This window comes from Suricata suricatta, chromosome 15 (genome assembly GCF_006229205.1).
Source record: "Suricata suricatta isolate VVHF042 chromosome 15, meerkat_22Aug2017_6uvM2_HiC, whole genome shotgun sequence".
In the NCBI taxonomy this organism is placed as follows: Eukaryota; Metazoa; Chordata; class Mammalia; order Carnivora; family Herpestidae; genus Suricata; species Suricata suricatta.
In genome coordinates this window covers 38,851,720-38,876,398 of record NC_043714.1, presented here as the reverse complement: position 1 = coordinate 38,876,398, position 24,679 = coordinate 38,851,720, and the positions used below count along the sequence as shown (strand labels likewise).

Sequence of the window (24,679 nt, the reverse complement as noted above, 5' to 3'; positions counted from 1 at the left end):
TTTTCCCCCTTGACATAAACGAGGGGGCACAGGGCTAAGCTAGGGAACGGGCCACACAAACCCTAACCGGAGAAGATGATGAAACATTTCAGTGACTCTTCGGCAAGGTCACTGCAGCAAGGTCCTTCCCACTTTGGGGCTAGATCAGGGGACTGCAGGAAGCAGTGACATCACCCAGCCCAAATTCAGGCAACTTGCGGCACAAGATTTCGAGCCCTTGCACACTGCAGACCCTGCAACACACACCCCGCCCTGCTGTGCACAGCTCCACAGGATTCCATGCCAAGAGAAGCAACGAGAAGCTCCTGTACTATCCTAAAGGGCAGCAACAGGTTAGGATACTAAGTGGAAATTACTGTTTTGGAACGAAATGGTTCTTTCATCTGAGAGTTTAGTAAAGACCAAGACTACTGGGCATAATCAGACAAGTACCCCAGACAGGAGGAACCACATTTCAGAAAGTTCACTAAAAAAAAACCAGACCTAATCTAAGGTCTGAAATTCCAAAGAGAAGGATGACAATAAATTTTATGAACAATTATAGAGAAGAAAAAAAGGAGTCAAAACACAAAAGAAATCAGCAAATTTTCAAAAAGCTGAAATGAAATGAGCTACGTTTTTTAACGGACATATAGGAAATAAGGAAGAAAAAACAAATAACCAAAGACAAATGTAAAAAAGGGAGTCTTGCAAGAGTTCCCAGATAACCATTGATTGAAGAGATTATGTACTAAAGATGAGAGGAGATAAACAAAAAGCATACAAACAATACGGAAATCTGAAAAACCAAATGTACACACAGAAATGTTAACTCACTAAATTTTTTTTTTAACTACAAGACCAAGAAGGGAGAAAAGTCCACTGCTTATTCATGTACACATAATATTAACACATGACAAATAATCTGTTTTTATTTTCTCCAACCAGAAACATTTTCAGTTGCACAGGACAGATATAATTAAGAAAGGTGAATAAACAACTCACCACCAATTCACTGAATGAATTCTTTCATTTCAGTGTAACTAACTAACACGTACACGACCAAGAACCAGGCACAAATCTAGAGGAGGAAATCAGCTCTAAGAAAGGGTCAGGCACTCAGGCGGAGAAACACAGCTGGAAGTGCACCCCTCACAGCTCCACCAGCACGTGATCAGGTTTGCCCATGTATTCCAGAGCTTAACACGAGAGTTTGATTCTATTGATCAAAACAAGAAAAGAGAACTAATCTCTCACTAGCTTGGGGTTATACCAAAATGTTGTTTGTTTACTAATTTTTGCTTGTGTTCTCATGAACTACTCGGTATTGAAAAAAATATTAGAGGGCAAACCCAAGCACCCAAATTATTTCGAACTAGACTTTTTAACAACACACCCATAAACATGTGTCCCATCTTCAACTGTATCATAGAAACTGGACAAGTGCCCTTAGTATAGATCTAAAAACAGGTACAATAATCTCAACCTAATAATCCTTTTAGATTAAACACAAATTACCTTTACGTATGGGTTACTCTGAAGCAGAAAAGCAGGAACTTGCAGTGTAAGGTATTCATTTTCCCTCCAATTTAACATAAAAGCAACACACTCCTCAGCTATAACTTGACGAAGAGGAATATCTAAAAAGCCAAAGAGGAAAATAGTTGGAAATACCATCATAACATTAAAACAGGAACAAAGCAAACATGTACTCAGATTTCAGTTGAGCAAATTAAAAACAATAGTTACAGATGAAACAAGAGAAAAATTCTTATGTTTTATACTTTTCTCTAGACAGTTATGGTTTCCCCGGGCACCTGGGTGGCTCAGTCCATTAAGCATCTGACTTTAGCTCAGGTCATGATCTCATGGCTTGTGAGTCTGAGCCCTGTGTAAGGCTCTGTGCTGACAGCTCAGAGCCTGGAGACTCCTTCCGATTCTGTGTCTCCTTCTCCCTGCTCCTCCCCCACTCATGCTCTGTCTCTCTCAAAAATAAATAAATTTTTAAAAATTAAAAAAAAAGTTAAGGTTTCCCAACAACAGACTGCATGGTCCCTACTAACTAATTAACAAACTCACCTACAAAGACTACTTTATACTCTTCTCTGGAAGTCCACATTACCTGTCCTCTACAAAATTTGTAATCCAAATGAGCCGAGAGTAAACGCACAAAACAAATACAATGGTACAGTATAAACTTTTAGCACATTTAGAGCACAGAAATAGCTATACCATATAATAAAACAAATCTAAGTGAATGTATCAAATTCAATGTAATAAATGTAATAAATATTCCTATGAAGTCATTTGCTTTCAAAAACTATATACTACACCAAAAATATTTTTCACTTTTAGTTTTAACGTTAATTTTTGAGAGAGAAAGAGTGCACACAAGCATGCATGGGGGAGGGACAGAGAGAGGGATACAGAGGATCTGAAGCCAACTCAGCACAGTGAACAACGAGCCAGATGTGGGGCTGAAACTCAGGAACCTTTGAGATCATGACCTGAGCCAAAATCAAGAATCGGCTGCTTAACTGGCTGAGCCAACCAGGCACCCCAGAAACAATTTTAAGTAAAAAGCAATGAGGAAAAAAAAAAAAATCACTCAATTGTTTTGGAAAAAAAATTTTTTTTTTTGCACATCATTTCCTTTGAAGTAAATATACCTTAGTATTAAACATGCTGCAAATTTTCATAGCTCAAAGTATATAATATTCAGGTTTTAATGTACTTCTACAAAAAGAAAAATCCCAAAGAATGCTAAATAACAATGTTAACTTAAAATATGGAGAGCTATTAAACTTCTTGGGTACCTATATATTTTTTAGACTTTCTGAAAAAAGATTGCCTATGGCTATTTGTTTATATCTCACCTAATCCAAAAGATGATTTTCAATAACAAAGACAGAATGAGGAACACAGCAAAACGAAATACACTATTTGCATCATCTTTAAACAGAACAAAGACAGAAGTGAAACTGGTGTACCCAACACTTGCATGTCACTGAGTTCTTCACATCCTGCCAAAGGCAGACCACACACATTTGGCTCCAAGGCTTCATTTATTCATGCACACTCCCCATTAACAATACAGCAATGGTTGGGGTTTTTGTTAATTTTTTTCAATCTTTTTTTTCTTAAAGTGTATTTTGAGAGAGAGAGAGAGAGAGAGAGAGAGAGCGAGCGAGCGAGCATGAGCAGGGGAGGGGCAGAGAGGAGACAAAATCCCAAACAAGCAGGCTCCATGCTGCCAGCACAGAGTCCCATGCAGGACTCAATCTCATGGACTGTGAGATTTCAATCTCATGACCCGAAACCAAGTGTTGGATGCTTAACACCAGCTTGAGTCACCAGACAGCTCTAATTTAAGAAAAAAACTTTTTGAAAGAGCAAGAACTGTGCATGCGGGGTAAGGGCAGAAGGAGAGAGAGAGCCTTAGGCTCCACACCCAGCATGGGGCCCGGTGGAGGGACTCAATCCCATAAACCATGAGATCATGACTTCAGCTGAAACCAAGAGTCAGAAGCTTAATGAACTGAGCTACCTACATGCCCTTTCTTATTTTTTGAGGAAGCATGAGTGGAGAGGGTATAGCAACTGTTCTTAAATCAGAATCTAGGGAGAATTCTGATACAGCCTGAGAAGCAGTGATTTGAAGATTAAACTTCCCTTTAAGCATCTGCAATCTACAACTCATCATTAGTTCTAGGCAGCCTAGCATTCAATTTTGTTGAAATCCAAGGAACATAATGAGGACTTGTGTCTCAACACATAGTTACCTTTTAATACAAAAGTATTAAAAGCTGGGGAATTTCTCCCAAAAGACATCACTGGTTTTAGAATAATTAATCTGTAGCCTTTATTTATAGATGGAAGGTTGGATCTCTTGTCAATGAAGACCACTTCCTGTTCCTTTAGAATGCCTGGGAGGCTCAGCTGGTTAAGCGTATGGTGTCAGCTCAGGTCATGATCTCATGGTTCGGGAGTTCAAGCCCCACATAAGGGGCTGCGTGTAGCTGTAAACATGGAGCCTGCTTTGGATCCTCTGTTCGCCTCTCTCTGTGCCACCCGGCCCCCGCCACTTTGTGCTCTCGCCCTCTCAAAACTAAACATAAAATAAAAAAAATCACTTGCTGTTCCTTATAGTAGAGCCAGGCCAATTCACGTTAACACCTTCTTTTACAGACGGCATGCATCTAGTTTGATCAAAACTGGCCCAATATCACCAGCGAACAATTTTTCCCCTAAAAAGAGAGGGAGAAGATGGCAGATAACACCTTTTTGCGCCCCTCCCTTATCCTGACCCATGGCTATAATTTCCAATAGAAATCAGCAGAATGTATTAACAGTTAACTGGGGCGCTTAGGTGGCCTGTGTGGCTCAGTCAGTTGAGCGTTGACTTCGGCTCGGGTCATGATCTCACCGTGTGTGGGCTCAAGCCCCGCATCGGGCTCTGTGCTGATAGTTCAGACCCTGGAGCCTGCTTTGGATTCTGTGTCTTTCTCTGTCTGCCCCTCCCCTGTTCATGCTCTCTCTCAAAAATAAATAAAATGTAAAAAAAATAATAATAAATTAAAGAAACAATTAACTTACTCCAAAAGACCCAAAAGGACCAATGGCCACTTCTGCTTTGGCACATTACTAACACCTTCCATTACACTTCAATTTTACTATTTACAACCTTAAATATGTATAGTGTAATTACTCTCAAACACGTAAAATTAAGGAACTTCTTTAAGTAAGATTTACATACAACAGAGACAATTTATATGATAAGCCCCTTCTCACAATGACATATTTACACTTACAGTTGGACACACAAGGTCTGTTCCTAAGTGACAAGTGAGCTCCTGACCCACTGGCAACCATTTTGACTATTTCTATGATGGTAATGAGGAATTAAACTTTCAACCTGTACTTTCAAGGACATTTTGATTCTTTAACAAAGCATCTTAAAAACTGCAATATAATTCTGTAATGTGTTGAACAGTGTCCCCTCAAAATTCGTTTCCACTTGACACCTCAGTTTCCTCACTTTGAAACAGGATGTTGACAGATATACTCAGGTAAGATGAGACCATACTAGATTAGCACATGCCCTAAATCCAAGGACTGGTGCCTTTATAAGACACAGACACACAGACACAGACACACACACACACACACACACACACACACACACACACTCCCTGAGAAGGCCATGTAACAAAGGAGGCAGAGACAGGTGTGTGAAGCTACAGGCTAAGTTAACACTGAAGATTGCTGGCAGCCACCTGAAGCTAGAAGGCATCTTCCCAGAGCCTTCAGAGGGACCATGGCTTTGGTGACACCTTGATTTTAGATCTCTGGACTCCAGAAGTATGAGAGAATAAATTTCTGCTGTTTTAAGTCATCTAGCTTGTGGTACTTTGTTACAGCAATTCTTGGAAATGAACAGTTTCCTACATTATCCTCAATGTTCTCAAGTGAACTCCACGTCAGAATTCTGTTTTAGGAGAGAAGTAACTTGTATAGATGACAAAAACTCAAGCAAATGCTTTTTTAGATTCTTCCCCACAATTCCTGGAGTACCGTATTTCTCAGGTATGGCTTTGTGAGAGTCTTACCCGGAAGCCTCATTTCCAGATATCCCCGCACCCTACTAATAAGATCGGACGGAGGTCTCTCTCCTGACTGCCCTGTCCCAGCTTCATGTGTATGAATATCCAAAAGCAGCATCTCATTCAGCATGACCTGCCGGAGTTTCGGGGAGAACTCTGTTACCAGCTCCAAACAAGCAGCAAACAACTGCTTGGCATGGGAAAAGTCCTAGAGAAAGAAACAACAATCACTGGATCATGTTTCCCCTGGAATAAAAATATGCGTGTCTTTATGAGTAGGGAGTGAAGAGGATTAATTTAAATGGTCACACCGGTTGTCTTGGAAAATGAGGCTAGGTTATCTTTCGCTTTATCACCTGTGTCACTGATTTATTCCAATACTTTTGTAGTTTAAAAAAATCTGTGGAATTTAAGAAACAAATGAACACAGGGGATAAGAAGGAAAAGTAAGATAAAAACAGGGAAGCAAACCCTAAGAGACTCTTAATACAGACGACAAAGTGAGGCTTGCTGGAGAGGAGGTAGGTAGGTGATGGGCATTAAGGAGGGCACTTGTGGGAATGAGCACCAGGTGTTACACGGAAGTGCTGAATCACTGAGTTCTACTCCTAAAACCAACACTATACATGGTATGTTAACTAATTTGAGTTTAAATAACTTTTTAAAATATCCAATAGACAGCATAAAAACATGCTATGTTACTGAAGAGGTTTTACATAAATTACAAAACCAAAAAAACCTTTTATGTTATTATATACACATCATATACATTTTATACAAGTTGTACATGTTACATACACATACATAATTTTTATATCTATATGCATATATTATATATATAAGCTATACATGTTACTTACACAGAATACACACACGTAAATTATACATCTTCTATACATATGTATACAGAGAATACATACAGATTCTATTAAAGTACCCTTCCACACCTAACCTATTGAGAACTGGATCTTACTCCTTCAACAAGGTTTTACATTCTAAAAAAATGTTTTAATGTTTGTTTATTTTTGGTAGAGAGACAGAGCATGACTGGGGAGGGGCAGAGAGACAGAGAGGGAGACACAGAATCTGAAGCAGGCTCCAGGCTCTGAGCTGTCAGCACAGAGCCAGATGCAGGGCTTGAACCCACAAACCATGAGATCATGACCTGAGCCAAAGTAGGACATTTCACTGACAGCCACCCAGATGCCTCAAGGTTTTACATTCTAAAATCTCTGTACAGGGGCACCTGGGTGGCTCAGTTGGTTGAGGGTCTGACTTCAGCTCAGGTCATGAGCTTGCTCGAGAGTGTGAGCCCCGCATCAAGCTCTGTGCAGACGGCTGAGAGCCTAGAGGCTGCTTCGGATTCTGTGTCTCCCTCCCTCTCTGCCCTTCCTCCCCTGCTCATGCTCTCTCTCTCTCTCTCTCTCTCTCTCTCTCTCAAAAATAAACATTAAAAAAGAAAAAGAAAATCTCTGTACATAACCTCAGTCCACATGATTGGATAATAAATCAAACTACTATAATCCAATCCCCTTCTTCCACATCTAATTTCTCCGAAGAGTATTTTTTGTTCCAGAAGCCTCCTTTACTCCTACCGCCGCCATGAAGAAACAGCTCGCACTAGCCTTCTCACTGTTCAGCCGACTGTACACCGCAGTTACCGTCCAGCGCCCAGGGGTCGCCTCCCCGCACCACCCTCTCCTCTGTGCTGGACACTCTCTTCCCTCCGCCACCATGACTCCACTTGTGTCTGGTCCTTATACTCATCCTGCCACTGTTTCTTGGACCAATGTCACATTGCCTAGGCTCTGCATATTCTCCCTGGGTGGTCACTGATGCCTCCCAAATCTCTATCTCTAGCCCAAACCATTCCCCAAGCTTCAGGCTGTTTCCAACTGCAGGCCCAAACATTTAAAAAAATGAACAATCAGTCCTTCAGAAACGTTTCTCTACATATTCACACGGTGGCATCCCAACCAGACACCTGAGCATTGCTCTCCAATCTTCTTTCCCTCTTGCCTTCACAGCATGAGGAAGCAATCAATTCTCGATTTTACCTTCTCAACATTTGTCTCTGTTCTCTATCCTTTCCAACACTTGTGCCACTTACTAGCTGTGTGACCTCAGGCAATTTAATACCTTTGAGTCTGATTTCCCACCTATAAAACTGAGCACTGTGCTGACCGCTAGCTCAGAGCCTGGAGCCTGCTTCAGATTCTGTGTCTCCCTCTCTCTGTCCCTCCCCTGTTCACCCTCTCTCTCTCAAAAATAAATGTATAAAAAAAATTTGGTGGTGGGGGGAACTGAGCTAGCACCTTCCACAGTTTATGAGTACATGTGACAAAGAAGTCAACGAATAAATATAAAAGAAAACTGTAGAACAGTCTCCAGAGCCAATAAATGTTAGTTATTTTAGGGGTGGAAGGAGAAAAGGCGCGCCAATGACATGCCCCTATTATGAACCTTTCAACAGCTCACTACTGTCTAGAATTGTACATTCCAATATGGTGGCCACGAGCTACATATGCTTGAGCATGTGAATTGTGACCAGTCCAAATTGGGAGGTTCTGAGTGTAAAATATTGGATTTTGAGTGAAAACCTAGTGCGCACGCGCGCGCACACACACTTCAATAATTTTTATATTGCTTATTTGCTGAAACAATAGTATAGATAGAGTGGGTTAAAATATGTTAAAATCACTTTTTTACTTCTAAAAATGTGGCTACAAGGAAATCATAAATTACATATGTGGCTTGCACAGTATTTTTATTGGACAGTACTGGTCCAGAAACAGTTCTGAAACTTTAGCATGCCTCAGAAATTACCTGCAGAGCTTAAAGACACACTGCTGGGTCCCATCCACAGTTTGATTCAGTAGGTCTAAGTGGGACCCACATTTTGCATTTCTAACAAGCTCCCAAATGTAGCCAATGCTGCTGGTGTGGAGGTCACACTTTGAGAACCTCTGCTCTACAGCACTATCTACAAAAGGTTCTTTGCTCGTTGCCCTCTTATAAAACAATTACATAAACATTCACTTCCTGGTATAAATTTTTAAGCTTAGAAGTATTTGGGGGGGCACCTGGGTGGTTCAGTCATTTAGGCATCTTATCTCTTGATTTTGGCTAAGCTCACAATCTCAGTTCACGGGATCAATCCCTGTATCAGGCTCCTCACTGGCAGCTCAGAGCTTGCGTGGGATTCTCTGTGCCCCAATCCCTAGCGCATGCACTCTCCCACTCTCTCAACAGGGGTAGATCTAACAAAACACATGCAAGATTTGTATGCTGAACATTACAGAACTTAACAAGATAAGGACGTAAATAAAGAGAGGCCTAAATAAATGAAGACCTATACCAAGTTCATGGACTGAAAGACATAATTTTGTTATCAACTGTCCCCAAATCGATTTATAGATTCACTGCAATCTAAATCAAAATCCCAACAGGCTTTTTTCCCCCCAGTAAATACTGTAAAGCTGATTCTAAAATTTATATTAAAAAGCAAAGGAGAATGGCACTCGGCTGGCTCCTTGGGAGAACATGCGAATCTTGATCTCAGAGTTAAGTTCAAGCCCCACATTGGGTATAGAATTTACTTAATAAAATCCTAAAAATAAATAAAATAAAAAAGCAAAGGACCTAGACTAGCCAAAATCATTTTCAAGGACAAACTGGAGGCCTTGACAGCACTTGATTTCAAAACTTGATATAAAGCTAAAATATGGTTCCTCCCCCACCTTTTTTTTTTTTTTTAAACGTTTATTGAGAAAGAATGAATGAGAATGTGAGGGAGAGTGAATATGAGAGAGAATATGGGGGGGGCAGAAAGAGAGAGAGAAAGGAGTACAGGGAAGGGCAGAGACAGAGAATCCCACGCAGGCTCCACGCTCACTTCGGAGACAACACAGGGCTCCATCTCAGGACAAGATCACGACCAGAGTTGAAATCAAGAGCTGGCCACTAACCGACTGAGCCACCCTAGTACCCCTCCTGCACCTTTCTAAAGGAAGCTACAAAAGGACAACTGTGAAAAGAGAATGGGTGTGAAAGGAGAAACAATAGATGTGTGAACCATGTTTTTCAGGCCAGTCAATTTTAGGGAAGACAAGAAATAAGGCTGGATACTGCTTCCCTTAAAACTCTAATGTCTGCCGGGCACTGAGGAAGGCACTGCTGGGATGAGCACTGGGTGTTGTATGTGAGCCAATCTGACAATACATTAAAAAACACAACTCTAATGTCTACAGCTGGACTTGTGGCTAGAAAACTGCTGGTCCAGAAAACCAACCGCCCCAGCAACGCGCACAGGTCTGTTTAGGCCGTGACTTACTCCCCTGCAGCCTCATCACTGCCCGCCGCCATACCCAATGGTCCTTGTAACATGAGCTTACTGCATCCCGGCCCCTCGTGAACCGTCCTATTTATCTTTGAGCTTTTCCTCATGGTTAAATCCCCGCTACCTCGCTAACTTATTCAAGCTTCGGCCGTTAGCTCAGGATTTCTGCTGGAGCTAAATTTGGAAATGCTATCATTAAGCTACGTATTAGAATTTACTGGACTATTGCTTGTGCAATTATACCATCTGATACAGTATAATTTAACACTTCACTTAGGTCTCAACTTCCCAGATTACAAACTCCTTGTGTAAAATAAACTACAAAAGTAATTTTAAGGGATTTTGTTTTGTACTTATAGCCTGGAACACAATTTTACTAAGTAAATCCTAAAAGATACAATAAATAACTTTTCATGGTCTCAAGGAATGGAGTAGTATCTGTATATCCAAGAACACTTTGGTACAATTGTGAGGGTAAAGGAAAAAGAACCAAAACACATTTTAAAATATCCTTTAAGAGGGATGAGAAAATACCCTTTAGGCCTAGGACTGTATTTTAAGATCAAGGAAAATATAGGAGATTCTGAATCTTGGGTTTCACAATAAAACTGATAAAGCATATTTTGACCGGGGGTTAATAATATGCTCTTACTCACCTTAACAGTACTGCAGTGTAAGCCTTTGGCCAACAGAATGTAAACCAAATCTCTTGTTAAATTGTCTTTAATTCCCAGGATAACCCCACTATACACAGAAGGTACTTCCCACTAGAAGAAATAAAAATACATAAATACACATGTGCACACACACAGCACACACAAATCCAAATCTAGACAAAAACCTTTCAATAATTTTCAAGTACATTTAAAATAGTCATGCAAAGATCACTTTCGAAGAAAAATGAAAATGACTGCTATGATGAAATGCTAATCAAAACAAGCATATTCACTATAAGTCAGTAATAAATGGGCTGGAACTCTCTAAAGGATGGTCTGTAGAAAGAAGGGAAAAAAAGCCCTAGGACTGCATATACTAATGTATGTGATCCTTACCACAATACTATGAATTAGGTACTACTATCCTCATTTTACAGGTAAGTGAAGCACACAGATGTCAAATAACTTGCCCAAGATGGATTATACAGCTAGTAAGTACAGAGGCAGGGATTCAGATCAGAACTCCCTCTCTTAATTATTATGCTGTACTACTCACCTATAAAATGAGCACTAATAATAATGTCAACACTAATGAAGTCCAACACTAACGTTCAGAGAAATTTCTCATTTCACTGCACTTTTATGTTCAAATCCCACAAAATACATAGGGATGTCTGGCTGCATTTTTACTACATTTTCAGCAGAGCGGTGCGCAGGGAGTTGGAAGTACTGCCATACTTCTCTCTCCTGCGTACCCGGGCTCTTTCCTGGAGCTCTAGCTACAGGCCACTGAAGCGGTGTCCAAAAAAGCTACCTTTATCTGCACTTTGCATGCAGGAAAGGTTTTAAATAGGTCTTTATTCTCAGGAAGGTCAGGGAACAGCTCTTCTATTAAATTACATCAGAGAAAAAAAAAAATGTTCTTATCTATTCTTGACAAAGGGTTTCCGACCTTGTTAGACACTGTCCAGAACTGGCGCTCGGAAGTCATACCATGTAATTCAATTAAAATCTGTCGAATCCTCCAGGGATCCACTGACAGTATCAGCTGATGCTCCAACTGGCCAATGTTGACACTTGCTGAGGCTAAGAAAGAAAGAAATGATTTGATTCAATAATGACTTAATTCAAAGGAATCCTACAAATAGGAGAATAATCTGTTGAAATTATGTTAAGTATTAACATCGCGAGAACTCATTCATTCAATACATATTGTGTGAATTATATATTTATTTTCTCACATAGAAAATCTAACAATTTGTATTAAGTCTGAATTGAATACAAATGAGAATATAAACAGACAAAAACTAATAACTGGGGGGAACCTAGGTGGCTTGTGGCTGAATTGGTTAAGCATCCGATTCTTGATTTCAGCTCAGGTCATGATCCCAGGATTGTGGAATCAAGCCCTGCAATGGGCTGCATCCTGACAGTGCAGGCCTGCTTGGGATTCTCTCTCCCTCTCTCTGCCCCTCCCCTGCATGCTCGGACTCTTTCAAAATAAGTAAGATAAATAAAAATCCATAACTAGCTCATGGAAAGAATAAGGTAGGCTATATGGAAAAATTCACTTATGTAGATAGTCTCCTACTTTCAAACTTAGTGTGTTAATTAATGTATAAATATTTTTTTAATGAGAAATTAAAAAAAATTTTTTTTGAATGTTTGAGACAGAGAGACAGTGAGCAGGGGAAGGGCAGAGAGAGAAGGAGACACAGACTCCGAAGCAGGCTCCAGGGTTGGAGCGGTGAGCAAAGAGCCTGAAGTGGGACTCGAACTCACAAACCGAGCAATCATGACCTGAACCGAAGTTGGACGCTTAACCGACTGAGCCACCCAGGTGCCCCAATATATTTTTATTTCAATAAATATTCTCCCCCCACCCTCAGCTGACAGCTCAGAGCCTGGAGCCTGCTTCAAATTCCGTGTACCCCTCTCTCTTTCTCAGCCCCTCCTCCACTAGTGCTCTATCTCACTCTCTCAAAAATAAACATTAAAATAAATTCCAAAAAATATTAAAATTATGTTTTTCAAAGGGAGAGGAAGAGAAGGAGGAGGGACTGCATTCCTAGAGAACCAAAAAGATCATTAAAGTCCCTAATCACAACCCAACTTTCAGATACAGTCTTCATTAGTCCATTCCTAGCACTTTAGGGCTCAATGTCATTGTCCTTTACAACTGGTCAACCACTTTAACTATAGTGAGGTTCAAAGGAGCTACAAGTTTTGTTTTGTTAAACTGACTGAATTGTCTCATTTACATTAAGCTCTAAAGCTTATGTTTCTTATTAATGAACAGCACTATGCTTTCTATTGTATTTATAAAATAAAAGCAAAATAGGGAAAAAAATAATCCAAAACAAAACAAAACCACAAAAACACAAGATCAAAAATGGCGACATTGCCCAAGTGGAATGTTTAGCCAGCCAGAAGACAGTATCACAGTGATACAGGCTGACATGCATGAAAGCCTGTACTTCTTCTGAGTCTCAGGACTCCCCTCCCATCTCTCATTCTTTTTTTTAATTATTGAAAAAAAATTTAATGTTTATTTTTCAGAGAGAGAGAGACAGACAGTGTGAGCAGAGAAGGGGCAGAGAGAAAGGGAGACACAGAATTGGAAGCAGGTTCCAGGCTGAGCTGTCCGCACAGAGGCCAACGGAAGGCTCGAACTCACATACTGTGAGATCATGACCTGAGACGAAGTCAGATGCTTAACCACCTGAGCCACCCAGGCGCCCCTCCTAGCTCTCATTTTAGCTCCAAGAATGCATCAGCAATAGAAACTTGGTCTACCTTCACCAACTAAACTCCTGTGTATCTAGGCCTCAGTCTCCAGTGACTACAGACTCAGCAGCATCCCAGTACTTAACTGCTTAGACAGAAACAGGACTACAGGGACTGGTAAATTTCAAATTACGGACATAAATATAACCTAAAACGAATGAGAAGGCATCCTCAAATACACCGAAGGGCGAATATAAAGGAAGTGCAAACCGTGCCAACACTGCTGCTAGCAGGCTAGGGAGCTAACCTGGGATGTCATAAAACGAAGTTACAGGCTTAATGCACAGGTTTACTCTAGGGGATCTCTTCCTCATCTGATCAACAAGTAGCTTTCGTTCTTCATCTTTCAACAATGTAATGAAAAGTTCATGTGAAGAAATCATGAAAACATACTGCAGATCTTCCAACCCCAGACACACATTCCTAGATCAGCAAAAATAGTGTAAAACAGAGAAGTTCATAATTTAGTTTGGGAAAAATAATATTAACCAATCTTTATTGATAAACCATTTAACAAGTTACCATTTCATAAACTATGTAACAATATCTGAAATAGATTTAAAAAATTTTTGGTCCTAAAATTGTGATGTCACTGTCACAATATACAAAAAGAGTAACAAGTATAAATCTAAACTTTGTATCACTATACAAATCTGAACTTCAGTGACTCTCAAATGACTGCCTGTTTATAAGACATGCAGGAAAAATACAAAAAGTAACAAAAGTTATTTTCTCACAAGACTAAATTCAAAGCAAAGGAGAAAAGGGCACTTACTTTAGAAAAGCAGCCATGTTTCCTTTCAAAGAATCTGAAGCTTTTTCTAAATTTACTGATCTTGAACATACCTAGGAATGGAAGTAATTTTTATTTGAATACTGGAACTTTTTAAAATGTAGTCTATAGTTAGAAAAGCTTAGATTTAAAAACAAACAAATATGCCTTTTCCAGCCACGTATCAATCAGATTTGGTTAAGTAATTTAAAAGAGGGAGACCGAATAAGAATCATCATGGGGAGAGGGAGTGGAATGTGATCATTTCAACAACTGTAGTCATTCATATGAAATAAATCAGCCGCTACCTAGCCTGGTACAGAGTTCTCCAGGACGTATAAAGTGCGCTAACCAATTATATGAGGTGATGAACTCTGCAGTAGCTCCAGTCAGAAGAGAGAAGATTCATCTTAGCTGAATGATCAGTAGTAGCTAAATATATAGAGCAATGGTTAGTCACAGAAATTAGTTATTTACAAATAATATAGTCTCATAATATTGAGTTTATTCATCAGATTTGAATTTTTCCTATAGACTACTTACAAGAAGCCAAAATAAAGCAATCAGTATCAAAGTCTCTAACCTAAGGAAATTGTCAGATAGTCTCTAATATGTTAACATAAAAAAATAAATCATAGACTGTTCACAGCAGATTATTTGTAATAGCCAAGTAGAAATAAACCTGAGGTCCATCAACTGATCGACATACAAAATGAACAGTGAATACTGAATCCGTTTAATAGAATATTATTCAGCCATAAAAAATGAAGCACTGATACATGCTATAACATGGATTAACCTTGAAAACATTTAATAAAGATCTAGAAAAACAAAAACAGACCACCTATATTTTTGTTTATATGATATGTCCAGCCTAGGCAACAGGCAAATCTAGAGAGACCAAAGTGGACAGTAGATGCCTGAGGTCAAGGGGCCTGGGGGAGAATGAGGGGCGACTGCTAACGGAGAAGAGATTTCACTGCGGGGTACAAGAGGGGGGTGAAAACGCGCTAAAACAGACTGAGGTGGTGGCTATACAAACCTAGGCACACATGACATCATTGGATGGTATACTTTTAAAAAATTTTGTAAAACTTTTTTTAATGTTTATTTTTGAGAGACAGAGACAGAGTGTGAGTGGGGGAGGAATAGAGAGAAGGGGAGACACAGAATCTGAAGCAGGCTCCAGGCTCTGAGCTGTCAGCACAGAGCCCCACTCAGGGTTCAAACTCACAAACCACAAGCTCATGACCTGAGCCAAAGTTAGAAACTCAACTGATTGAGCCACCTAGGCACCCCAGATTATACACTTTTAAATGGGTGAACAGTAGGATATGTGAATTATACCTCAATGACACTGTTATCAAAAGGGAAAAAAACAGTAATTTTTTTTAAAATATTTTTTAATGTTTTATTTATTTTTGATACAGAGAGAGACAGAGCATGAGAGGGGGAGGGTCAGAGAGAGAAGGAGACACAGAACCAGAAGCAGGCTCCAGGCTCTGAGCTAGCTATCAGCACAGGGCCTGACGTGGGGCTCGAACCCACGAACGTGAGATCTGACCTGAGACGAAGCCGGAGGCCTAACCGACCGAGCCACCCAGGCGCCCCAATTTTTAAAGCCCCATGCTAAGAGTACTGTAAAAGTACTATGCTCAAATGAACAGGTTACCCTACCAGCATATATCACATCTGAGCCTCTTGATGTATAAAATATTTACACTGTAATAATTTTGCTCCACACTATAAATATTAACGATCTTATAAGTAACACTCAAATATGCTTTCATAACAGCCTATTCATACATAGCGATGCACTGTAAACAGGTCATAAAACATAGGGAACAGGTGTTAATTTTTAATAAATAGAACAAATGTTAAGTTCAATTCTTAAATAATTAAAACATGAAATAAGGGCCATCTTTATGAATGCTGTAAACATTTAAAAAACTTAAACTTAAATATTTAGATTAAGTGGTCAAATTTTTTAATCAGTTATTTTTTCATTTCTTCTGATTTTATTATTTTTAAATATAATTTATTGTCAAATTGGCTAACATACAGCGTGTACTGTGTGCCCTTAGTGTCTGGGGTGGATTCCCGTGGTTCATCGCTTACATTCACACCCAGTGCTCATCCCAACAAGCGCCCTCCTCACTGCCCATCACCCATTTTTCCCTGCCCCCGCCCCTCATCAACACTCAGTTTGTTCTCTGTATTTAAGAGTCTCTTATGGTTTGCCTTAAGTGGACAAATTCTTATAAAACCACCTCTTAAAACTAATCAGGAAAAATAGGCCACCTCTCTGCCCCTCCCTTGCTTGTGTTCTTGCTCGCTCTCTCAAAAATAAACTTGGAAAAAAGAGTTTAGCAAAGTAACTGGAAGCAAAATCATACAAAGTTCAACTGTACCTCTATGCACATGCATTAACTACTTTCAGGTTCATAAAACCAAACAAAAAATAAGAGTTCTATGGAAAAAATTATAAAGCTCCAAAGGACACCAAACAATGTCTATATAAATCAAGAACTGTACTAATTCATAGATTAGAATTCTCAATACTATGAAGATACTAATTTTTCTCAAACTGGTGTTTAAACATAATGCAGCTTCAAAGAACAGGCTTATTTGCAGAACTTGACAATTTGAGTCTATGCAAAGAAAATGCAAAGGATAAGCATAAGCCAATACAACTTTGAAAAACAAGGCTTGTGTTTAAATGTTATCATGACATAGGGATATTACCTGTGGACAAACAGAAAAGTGCTACAGAACAGAGCCCAGTAACAGGCCCACACACGCACGGACACTCAGCATTCCAGAGCTAAGCACTGCAGACCAGTAGGAAAAAAAGCCTTCCAAAAAAGTGGTAGTGGAGGGGCGCCAGGGTAGCTCAGTTAGTTTCGCATCCGACTCTTGATTTGGCTCAGGTTCATGAGCTCAAACCCTGTATCGGGCTGTGCGATGACCATGCAGAGCCTGCTTGGTATTCTTTCCCTCTCTCTCTGCCCCTCACCCATGTGTGTGCGTGCTTTCTCTCAAAAATAAACTTTAAAAACGAATGTTTAAAAAAAAAAAAAAAAAAAAACCACGGTACTGAAGAAAACAGATAGTCATTGGAGGAGAAAAAAAATGACACCAGACCAGCTACTTCACATGACACACAAAAATCAACTGTAAGGGGATTAAAGACCTAAATGTTAAAGGAAGGCTAAGCTATACAGCTTTTAGAAGATAGAAGACTATCTTCATGACCACGGGATAGAAAAGTTTCCTCAAACAAGAGACACAGTTCACTAATCTTTTCCTTTATGGAAAAGACCTACATATTTTACTATGCTAAAATTAAGAGCTTTTTAAGCAATATAAAGAAAGTTAGGAAAGAAGTCAAACTCAGAGAAGACACCTGCAATATTTAAAATTAGTAAAGAACAGAATATATAAAGAACTCGTACCAAAAAAAGGCAAAAACAAAACAGACAATCCAACAGAAAAATGAGACATTCCACTTGGAACAGGTACCTCAAAAGACGAAATCCATTATGAGCAAAAAGTAGAAGAAATTCTGCTAAATTCCTTGGCAATAAGACAACTGGAATTTGAAATCTCAACAGTAAATCATTATACAAGGACCTCATAGGTAAATCTGACGACACCAAGGGACGGTGACTGAGAACTCATGCAAGCTGGCAACAAAAACACTGACACGACAAAGTCATGTTAGAGATATAGTTTCTTTAAACATCTGATACACGTGTACACCAAGATATACATAATGTTCCAAGCAGCAAAATAACCATTTACATTATGTAAACAATGTAAACGTCATCAGAAGAATAAATTTCATGATAGTCACGTTGTAACACAACAATGAAAAAAAAAATCAACTATAAATGCATACAACTTGGGGGAAAAGCTCATAAACCTATTTAGTGAAGGAAAATTAAAAAATACATTTGTATGCTTTTATATAAAGTTCAAAACAGGCAAATTAAAGAATATCCCTTAAGGATGCAAAGGTGATACAAGTACAAAGAAAAGCAAGGAAATGACGATCACAAAAGGCAGGACGGTGGTTTTCTCAAGGGGAGATGGAGAGGGTTTGGTAAAGAGCATAAAAAGGACTTCCAGAGGGCCTCCTGGCTGGCTCAGTCAGTGCAACATGTGACTCTCAGGCTCAGGGTTGTAAATATCTTTTAAAAATTTTTTGTTTTTTGAGAGAGCGAGACAGTAAGAGCAGGGGAGAGAGAGAGAGATGGAGAGGCAAAATTCAAAGACAGGCTCCTGGCTAGCTATAAGCACAGAGCCTGAGGCGGGGCTCGAACCCACAAACCACGAGATCACGACATGAACTGCAGTCGGACACTCAACTGATTGAGCCACTCAGGTTCCCCCTCAGGGTTGTAAATTTGAGCCCCCACATTGGATATACAGATTACTTAAACATAAAGTCTTTAAAAAAAAAAAAAGACTTAAAAAAATATTGGCAATGTAGTATTTTTGAAACTAAATGGCATTAGTTATGCTTATATATTTCTCTCAATCTCTCTTATATTAAGACAGTTAAAGACAGACATAGAAAAACCCAACAGAAACACAGATCCTGGAGCTCACAAGAGAGGTCAGAATTATAATTTGGGAATGCTGAATCAACAGATGACTGAAGCTTTAAATGTGAATAAAAAGTATAGGAGAAGATGAGTCAGCCATAAACAAAACTACTGTAAACAGAAACACTAAAGAAAGAGCAAAAGAGGTCTCGGTGAAGACAAAGGAAAACGCAATGACAGAACGAGCAAAGAGCTCTGGCAGAAGAGGTCAGAAAGCACAGTCAGGAGCATCAATTACCAAGTCAGATGAAGACAGAAAAGAGGCACTGGGTTTGACAACTGAGAGGTCACTGGTAAGCTTACAGCAAAATTACAAGTCAAAAAGGGGAAAAAATGTCTTACCTCCAGAAGAAAGTCTATTTTCTCTTTATTAGGTCTAAGGAATAGCTGGTTAAATGGAACACTAATCGTTCTACCTTCCAGTATATCACGGACTGTGTTACAGGCACAGACTTTAAAACAGATTTCATCTAGAGCTTCATTTCTGTAGAATACAAAAGTAGGATCTACTAATATTCTTTTTAATATAAAACAAAGGTAAGGTACATTTCACAAAGCTAAGTTCACAAGAATGAGTTATTTATTCTTGAGAGGTAACACTAGGTTATGCAGGCACACATCAAGGGCAGGGGAGCACAGAGCAGGAAAGTTTGTAATCGGTCAAAGGAGAACTTAGTTACACATTAGGGCATAGAATCAAATTCTAATTTCCATCCCCCAAGTGTCTGTACAAGAATCAGATGCACATTAAAGTGGCTCTCCTGGCTATGTTAACTGCCCATACACTGACCAAGATGAAAGTATGGTCACAGACTTAGAGGTAATTTGGAGGTCTATTTTTATAAACCCAAAATGCATTTGCTTTTTTATTCAAAAATAAAAAACTAATTCTTCAATTTACTTACTTACCCCTGTTGAGCTTTCTGAAAGAGCTCCCTTAGTACTGAGTGCCGGAACTGGACAGGTAAACTGAAGGTTAAGTTATCTTCAATAAAAATCTTTACTACATCCTAGAACACAGACATAAAATGGCATCCAATTCAAAAATCATGGCAAAGCTTGTTTACTTTAAATGTCTTTCCAAAAAGAAAAGTCTTTCTATAATGGAAAATATATATCGAAGAAAATCATGAACATATCTTACTACAAGTCTTTTCTAAAATTTTAAAATTAAGGTTGAGGGTAAAAATCCCACCTGCCCCCTAACCCAGCCTTTTTAAATTGAAGACCATGGACCAAAAATGAGAGGTGAAGAATCAGTCAATAAGAGAAAATTCAGGGGGCGTCTGGGTGGCTCAGTTAAACATCTAACTTCAACTCAGCTCATGATCTTATGGTTTGTGAGTTCTAACCCTACATCAGGCTCTCTGCTGTCAGTGCAGAGCCTGCTTCAGATCCTCTGTCCACCTCTCTGCACCTCCCCTGCTCTCTCTTAAAAATAAATAAAAATATTTTTAAAAATAAAGAGGGCGCTTGGGTGGCTCAGTCAGGTTAGTATCCCAGTCTTGATTGCAGCTCAGGTCATGATCTCATGGTTTCATGAATAGAAGCCCCACGTGGGCACTGGGCTGGCTAGCACAGAGTCTGCTTGAGTTTGTCCCTCTGTCTCTGCCCCTCCCCAACTAACACGCTCTCTCAAAATAAATTAACTTAAAAAATTTTTACCTTAAAAATAAAGAAAGGCTGTAGCTTTGTTATTTCATAACTGCTACTTTAAGTGAAGCAACATGAAGGTACTATCCATTTTCTACATGAAGGCTTTCAGATAGATTTCAAAAGTATAATTTTTTTTTAACATTTATTATTTTTGAGAGAGAGCATGCGCAAGTGCACATGTGCAGAGGAAGGGCAGAGAGAGAGAGAGAGAGAGAGAGAGAGAGAGAGACAGACACACACAGACAGACAGACACACACACACAGAATTCGAAGCAGGCTCCAGGCTCTGAGCTGTCAGCACAGAGACAAGGGTGGAGCTCAAACTCACGAACCACAAGACTTTGACCTGAGCTGAAGTCAAGACACTTAACTCACTGAGCCACTCACGCACCCCTCAAAAGTACAATTTCTAATTCCCAGTGGTTTTCATTATAAAACTAAAAATATATATCCAGAGGAGGCAATAAACACAGACTAATTTAAGCCCTTTCCATGGGTAAAATCGAGAAGATAACCAGGCTCACTGGTAAAGCAGGCTCTAGAGTAGACCATCCAAACCTATAAATACCACTTTGCTCACTTTTACCTTCAGTCTTAATATTTGCAGTGGCTAATAAGATTGGGCTACAAAAGCCACACTTTCAAGCCAGACACCAGACTTAAGGTTCCATAAAACTAACAATTCTTTACTTATAATTTTAAAAGTTAAAAGTCCTGCTTACAGTTTCTTGAAGAATTTAACACAGGCAAACCAAGAAAAATGATCGAGTCAATTGTCTACAGTGCTCTGCTTAGACTTTATAACTTCTCACTTAATTATCATAAGGAATCTAAGAAATGGGGTGATTATTACTATTTTATAGACCAATCTGACAGTTTTACTTGCTCCAAATCAAACAACTGGTAAATGGTGATGCCAGAATCTAAAATGAGTTCTGTCTGGCTTCCAAAGCTTTCCAATCACCCTATACATCCCCATCAGATACCTTACCTGATAGTTGCCAGATCTCAAACAAATATGGACTTGACTATATGGTGTCAACTGTTGAGATGTACTATCAGAAGACGGTACAAGAACATCACATGCTTGGCAATAGCCTGCTAACCGCTTCTCATCTATGGTACAATGAAGAGATAATGAACCTATCTGTAAAGTAAGAGGTATATATCATTATCCATCGATGTAACAGAAACTATAGTACCCATTCAATGCATTTTAACAGTACAAGAAAATGTAATGGAAGACTCAGGCCTGGAAGAACCTTTCATAAAAAAATGAAAAGGTTAAAGTTTAGAACAAGGGTCAGCAAACTATTGCTCACAGGCATTTGGCCTGTGGCCTATTTTTATACAGCCTTTGAGCTGAGAATCATACTTAAGGTTGTAAAGGGGAAAAAAACACAACAAATGACAATATGCAACATAAACTGCATATAGCACACAAAGCCTAAAATACCTACTATTAGGCCCCTTACCAGAAACTTGGTGACTCCTGGTTCAGAGTTTTCAGGTCAACATACAAAAGGTAAACATCAGCATCACTCAAGTACTCAAGTAGGTATGACAATCTAGACATTATCAAAGAGTGAACACTTTAAAACAAGCTTAAAATATTTAAGGGGAGCCTGGGTGGCTCAGTCGAATAAGAATCCGACTTCAGCTCAGATCATGATCTCACTTTCATGGGTTTGAGCCCCACATCAGGCTCTGTGCTGACAGCTCAAAGCCTGGAGCCTGCTTCAGATTCTGTGTCTCCCTCTCTCTCTCTGCCCCTCCCCACTCATGCTGTCTCTGTCTCAAAAATAAATAAAACATTTAAAAATTTTAATAAAAATAAATAAAACAAGCTTAAAATATTTAAAAATACATAAGGAGAGCAAATCTGATGAACTTCCTGGGCAAAGTAATATGGGGATTCCCAATAGATCTAGAACAGATTTAAAGCAAATCTCTTAAGCATTTAATCATTTCTCTGATGAGACTCAAGTGGGAATTTTTCTAGGCACCAAACAAAAGACTAGTTATATATTTTAAAATTCACTTGTCAAAATCATAAGAAAAATGCAAGTGATAAAAATATGAAAAGTTCACCCTACTAGGAATTAAGGAAATACAAATGTTTTAAAGTTAGTGTATTTCACTCACCAAATTAGCAATCGGAGGAAAAAACAAAACAAAACCAAAAAACCCCTCACTACTGATCCGAGTACCCAAAAAGCAATTTGGTTTAATGTTTCAGTCTTTACAAAATTAAAAACCACAGACATGATGATTCTACTTGTAGGATTTTAACTTGAAAGCATCTGAAAAAAAAACAAAAAACAAAAAAAACAAAAAAAAACAACCCTTATGCTTGGAGACAGAAATATTATAGCTATATAATCAATAAAAACAGTAAACATAAATATCCAGACATTAAAGAAATGAAGTAAATCACAGCACATCTACACAGAAGATCTTTAAACATCTATTCAAAGATTTAGGCATGATAATACAGTATATATGGTTAATATAACCTTAACTGTAAAAACAAAGAACGAAACCTGGATAAGCTAAAACGGAAAAAAGTGTAATTTCTAGGCAGTAATATCACAGATTTTCAAAACGCTTTTAGTAGTTTTTAAAACTTATCAAATGTACTACAATGAACACCTGCTTTTTTAATTATCAGAAAAATTACACCCAAAAACATATTAGACTTAAGGACTGTAGATGATGTGCCTGTTATCATTGTATTTACCTCTGCAATTAGTTCTTTGGTTCTAAAAAATTTTTCTCTGGCATTTTCATAAACAGCTCCATTTGTAGAGCCTTGCTGGAAGTATGCTGCACCCAAATCATAACACACCTAAAATAGTAATGAATACCAATGTGCTTAGTAATTTTTCATAAACTCAAGAGCTGACAAAACTGAAAATCATGTTTATCTTAGCAAAACACAAGTACATATATAGGGGAAAAAACCCAACTGTCAATTCTCATTACTCCTATTCCAGCTGTGACTGCCATCTTCTCAGGCCCTGAAAAATGATTACCTTCAACTCTACAACCAGCTCATCTAGAAAGGCACCTCCCAAAACTTGGTCAAAGCTGCTTCTGCCCATTTGAGGAATGGGAAACAGTGACTGAAGAAATCATGCAAGGGATGCCTACTCCTGATTTCCGCTCAAGGCATGATCTCCTGGTTCGTGGAATCGAACCCTACAACAGGCTCCCTGCTGTCAGTGCAGAGCTGCTTGGAATTCTCTTTCTCTCCCTCTCTCTCTTTCTCTCTCTCTGCCCCTCTCCTGCACATGCGTGCTCACTCAAAAGAAATACACAAAAAAAATCATGCAAGGGGTGCTTGGCTGACTTAGCACACAACTCTTGATCTCAGGGTTGTGAGCTCAAGCCCCATTCTGGGGGAAGAATTTAATTAATTTACTTTAAAAAACTGCTAAACTGTTTAAAAACAAAAGACGATATGCCAACTCCCACTAAGAAGAGAATACAGAATATAAAACACACTATCCTCGTGACCCTCTTTACACAGTTTTTGAGTATTTTAAAATTTGTTATACCTAAGGTTCGCTGCTAGAAAGTGAGGAAGATGCAAAATACACACTGAAAAAAGATCTCAAAGAGTTTATAATCCAGCAGAGAAAAAGAAAACACGAATACACAGGATCTCACAACAATATCAACTGAAAGCAGTCTAAGGAACTAGAGCCCAGACTTACAGAAAAACCTTAAATGAAGATCCTTAAAAAACTAATTATTAGGGCCCCTGGGTGGCTCAGTTGGTTAAGCAGCCGACTTCGGCTCAGGTCATGATCTCATGGTTTGTGGGTTCGAGCCCCGCATCAGGTTCTGTGCTGACAGCTCAGAGCCTGGAGCCTGCTTCAGATTCTGTGTCTCCCTCTCTCTCTCTGCCTCTTCCCCCACTCATGCTCTGTTTCTCTCTGTCTCAATAATAAATGAAAACATTAAAAAAAGAAGTAGTTATTTTCTCTAGGGGCCAAAGTCTAGCACAGTATTTGTTTTGGGGGTCAGGGTTCTCTTTGGTGTAATAATCTAACAATATGAATGAACTGTAAAAATCAGTTACATACTTACAGCATTCTCTGTATTTAAACTCTGTCTCCTAAACAAAACTGGGAAACTATTTCAGAGACCATAAATCAAATAAAATTTCCCTTCCATTTCTTTTAGAAAAATTTCAAGTGATGTAATAAAATTTACAAATGAATTATGACTCAAAATTTTAATAGCATCTTAAAATCAAAAAGGGAGAAATT

General features: G+C 38.9%; 1 protein-coding gene across 2 annotated transcripts in view; it reads right to left on the bottom strand.

The window, feature by feature from the left end:
• The window catches only part of INTS8 (integrator complex subunit 8), a 48,648-nt gene that overhangs the window by 16,485 nt on the left and 7,484 nt on the right, over positions 1-24,679 (bottom strand). For both annotated transcript variants that reach the window (XM_029923174.1, XM_029923173.1), the window contains exons 7-16: positions 23,143-23,250; positions 21,394-21,549; positions 19,656-19,756; positions 19,089-19,230; positions 14,140-14,210; positions 13,612-13,787; positions 11,530-11,663; positions 10,578-10,688; positions 5,589-5,790; positions 1,498-1,619 (exon numbers count right to left, since the gene is read on the bottom strand). In XM_029923174.1, coding sequence (XP_029779034.1) covers positions 1,498-1,619; positions 5,589-5,790; positions 10,578-10,688; positions 11,530-11,663; positions 13,612-13,787; positions 14,140-14,210; positions 19,089-19,230; positions 19,656-19,756; positions 21,394-21,549; positions 23,143-23,250 — 1,323 coding nt within the window. The remainder of the gene's footprint in view (positions 1-1,497; positions 1,620-5,588; positions 5,791-10,577; positions 10,689-11,529; positions 11,664-13,611; positions 13,788-14,139; positions 14,211-19,088; positions 19,231-19,655; positions 19,757-21,393; positions 21,550-23,142; positions 23,251-24,679) is intronic.